The sequence below is a fragment of the Procambarus clarkii genome, chromosome 54 (assembly GCF_040958095.1).
Source record: "Procambarus clarkii isolate CNS0578487 chromosome 54, FALCON_Pclarkii_2.0, whole genome shotgun sequence".
Lineage (NCBI taxonomy): Eukaryota > Metazoa > Arthropoda > Malacostraca > Decapoda > Cambaridae > Procambarus > Procambarus clarkii.
The window spans coordinates 10,242,083-10,245,933 of NC_091203.1; the positions used below are offsets into that span (position 1 = coordinate 10,242,083).

The window sequence follows — 3,851 nt, forward strand, 5'->3', positions numbered from 1 at the left end:
TGTGCTGACCAGGACAACACTTCTTGGTTAATAAATTTGGTTAGGAGGTTGCAAGATAATTAACCCAATGCCTCAGTTTATTCAACCTGAACCTGTCAGTCAGGTTGACAATGCTTGACTTCTGGACCACCAGCTGTTGCTGAATTGAACCGTTTTACAATAATGTTTGCAAATCTTTATCGACGACTACTAATCTAGCCATTTAAAGGGGTAAAAAAATAAGATCACCCAGAAGCTATTTTATTGAATATACTTTATATTTCGTTCTTTAAAATCTTGGCATGGATGGACGTGCTAAAGCTGTCTATAACCGTAGCGAGGTCCGGGGACGAGGACGGTGTCGGTGACTGTGCGGTAGTCCGTGAACACTGTGCTCTTAGTATTGATGTTTGTTCTCACCAGCGTAGTCGTGTACGACAGCCTGTGGGGAATAACGTGGGCAATTAGCCAGTACCTTTACAAGCAAGCAAGGGAATTTGAAGTTACAGTTCAATACTGTACTCTTATCATCGAACTTACACTTGGGTAGCAGTAGTAGTATAGGTCGTCTGCATGATGACGTAAGAGGTGTGGGCGATGGTCACGTAGTCTAAAGATCTTTCAGTCACAATCATGAAGTCTGACTGCACGTACGTGACCGTTAATGTTGAAGGTCTGACAACTACCGTTGTCTGGAGGGCGACACGGTCATCCACCGGCGTCTGTACCACCTGTGTAAGACAACAATTAGCTAGTCTAAGCTCAGCCTCCAGACCATCGTTTGTCACAATACATACCAAGTACTCACCGCGCGTGTTCCAGTGGTGACAGTCTGAACGGTGAGTGAAGTGAGGGTGACAGCCACACTCTGGAAAGCCTGATCAGTGAGGGTGACGAAGCGGTCGATGGTGAAGAGCTGGGTGACAGTGGGGTTAAATACTGCGTCAACTCTGCTCACTTGTGGACTGCCATACCTAGCTCCAGTGTAAGGAGCCGGACCGCTACTGCTAGAGGAAGCGAGAGGTCCACTGCTAACCTGTCCAGGCCTGTCACCACTCCCGCCAATTCCTTGACCAGAACTGCCAGCTGGACCGCTGCCTTGGCCAAGGTTAATACCTACTCCTTGACTGCTGCCAAGTCCTATTCCAGCACCCAGAACTGGACCGCTGCCCAGGCCGCCACGTACTACTGAACCGCTGCCCTGTTGACCTGATGACCCCCGAGAGCTGGCACTACCCGCACCTCCTGGTCCTCTGGTCTGACTGCCATAAGGAGAGGCAGGCTGATGGGGTGGATGAAGAAAACAGTTTGAAGTGCATATTTAAGAGCCATTAGAAAATTTTAATTCGTAAAATACTTAAAATTCAAATGTCAGGCACGTACACTAAATACATTAATAAGCATTTTAAAAGTTAGTGCCCCTTAATAGTTAATTCTAAGTTTTATAGTATGGCAATAAACCAGAAAACTGCACTAGAACTTTTTTATTAGTAAGTGAAGATTAGTGGGTTTAAGAGGTTGTGCAAGATATGATGTAATAATGATGACTAAATGTTACCGGTACCAAACAGTCAACCAAGTAATTTTTCAACTTTAATCGAGTTCAAGAAACTTTAGGGGAAACAGAACCCCACATTTCCGATGTGTTCTTTATGAGAAGTGATGACATCCAAGTATCCAAGCTACAGCCATCAAGATCTATTAACTTTAAATTTAGATAAAAGTATCAGTTAAGAATCTGTAGTAAACAAAATTATTCAATAACTCAAAAGATTTATTGGTGTTTTAACCCACTCTGTAGAGCCCCAATACAGTAACCAAGATTAACGTAAATTCCCATCAACTGTGGTAGAATCAGGTCAACTTTAATGTAAGCAAGAAACTCTAGGGAAAACCCATTGACGAATAGTGTAAAATGCTATACAAATTTAGACTTTACATGTAAAATGTAAAGATATTTTAAAATGGTTCCATTGTTAAAGTAAGGTCTAAAGCTGTAAGCTTTAGGGCACCCTCAAAATAGTAAGGCTAGTTTACCAAATTCCAGCGTTTGATTTATCTTTTGTCATCCTACAATTAAAAAGATCAGTCCGTACCCATAAAATGACTGCTGGTAAGGATCCCAAGACGAGAATAGTATTTAATAATTAGACAATTAAGGGTTACGACAGACTTAAGTCATGCTTTATTGTAATCTTTCATACAAGTGCTACTTTCCCTTAAATATTTAGAATCAGACATTCGATCTCATTAATTTCAGGTATGCCCAATACGGAAGTTGGCACTTTTTTAAAGTTAAAAAACTAGCATCTACACAACTAAACACTTCGAGACTCGCCAAGGTCGTCCAACAGCGCCTGCGTGACATGCTATATAGATTTTATAGTATAAATGTAAGTTATGTTCGTTCAAATGTCCTTATCTGAAAGTTCTTCACCGATTGCTTTGAAATTTTGACTACGTTCCATTAGAATATGTAAGTTTTTATATACCAGCCCCATTTATGATAATTAAAACAAAAAAAATGGTGCTACCAGTTTTACGTAATTGCAACACTACACCAAGTATTACGATTATTACAATGTTACGGACTGCATTGATGAAATTAATTTTCATGGAAGCAGGACTTAATTATTGTCTGACATTGCATTTTGAAGCGGGCTGTGATGTTTAACACGCCACATTTGGCGAGCACTTCATTTCTTCTGTATTAACCATTTCGTTTACCTTTTCTTTACTCTTCCAATTTTCATGATGGGAACAAATCATTTGGGAACGCATCGGACGAGGGAAATGGTTGGAAGAACGGGAATGGGAAGGGAGGGGGGGGGGGAGGGGGGGAAGTTTGGAAGGGGGCGAATGTAGTAGTAGAATGGTGGGGAAAATGAGGCTGCTGTGGCTCGGCAACACATGGCCGGATACAACTAGTGTTTAACAATAATTACACATTTATAGGCAAAATAAAATATTTTACCAAAATATTTAGGAAAAAAAAAAACTTACGTTAACAAGTTGGGCAACGACAAGCACCTGGGAGACTACCAGGGTTGTCCACAATATTAGCCAGGAACTGTTGGTCATCTGAAAAATAATGTAGTTTATGTTAAATCAATAACTACGTCCCCAATGCGGCAAAACCGTTCTAGTTAACTTTGGTATACAAGAATGCTTGGCAAGTTGAACAATGTGCTGGAGGGTGGATGTTTACCGAAAATGAATGTAGCAAGACAATGAAGATAATGTTACTAGTTTCTTTTTCGCAGGCATTAATCACAAGCAGAAGTTTATCATCTTCGTAAATAACTAGAGTACTGACGACGGGAAGTCTGGCAAATTAGCAGGATAGAACATTGACGCCCATATACCAGCTATAGTGTTAAAAAAAAAAAAATAAGGCAAATACCAAGAAACGTTATCCAACGCCACTTCCATAACATTATTAAACCTAAACAAATAACAATAAACTAATCTATTTACACACAAACCTTGAAGTACAGAGAGAGTGTTATCACCACAGGAAGTTAGGGATTGAATGTCAAGTGCAGGAAGGTGGCCCGACTCGTTGCCTTCCCCACACACTATAAACACTCGCACTAACAAGAGACTATAGAAGAAGGATAGGAAAGCTCTCTATAAAATATATAGATCTTGTATCACCCAACCCGACGCTCGCCCTGCCTAACAACGCCATCTGTTGACGAGTGCGCCACCTACAGGAGAAAGTGGTACTATTTCATTCCCTTCCCATTAACATTATATCACTAACTTTCTTGAATTATTTTAAAAGTTCTTTGTTTCTTAATTATGTCGTGCTAAATAGTTTGTTAATAACTTCACTAATTACAAAGTTTTACTTTTTTTACCATGATTAA

At 40.2% G+C, this 3,851-nt stretch overlaps 1 protein-coding gene across 1 annotated transcript; it reads right to left on the reverse strand.

Annotated features, from left to right (window-relative positions):
* Positions 1-226: 226 nt before the first annotated feature.
* Positions 227-3,603, reverse strand: LOC138352609 (uncharacterized). The gene is made up of 5 exons (XM_069305100.1): positions 3,465-3,603; positions 2,983-3,060; positions 788-1,261; positions 520-710; positions 227-421 (listed from the first exon to the last, which is right to left on the reverse strand). The coding sequence occupies exons 2-5, from the start codon at positions 3,058-3,060 to the stop codon at positions 295-297; spliced, it is 870 nt and encodes a 289-aa protein (XP_069161201.1). The 5' UTR covers positions 3,465-3,603; the 3' UTR covers positions 227-294.
* Between the last annotated feature and the right edge of the window lie 248 nt (positions 3,604-3,851).

Bases quoted from the DNA above. Each gene is read 5' to 3' on its own strand.
- LOC138352609 (XM_069305100.1), bottom strand. From the start codon at position 3,060: ATGACCAACAGTTCCTGGCTAATATTGTGGACAACCCTGGTAGTCTCC. The intron at 1,262-2,982 runs GTAAGTTTTTTT...CCACCCCATCAG, and splicing joins TCGTTGCCCAACTTGTTAAC to CCTGCCTCTCCTTATGGCAG. The intron at 711-787 runs GTGAGTACTTGG...TGTCTTACACAG, and splicing joins TCACCACTGGAACACGCGCG to GTGGTACAGACGCCGGTGGA.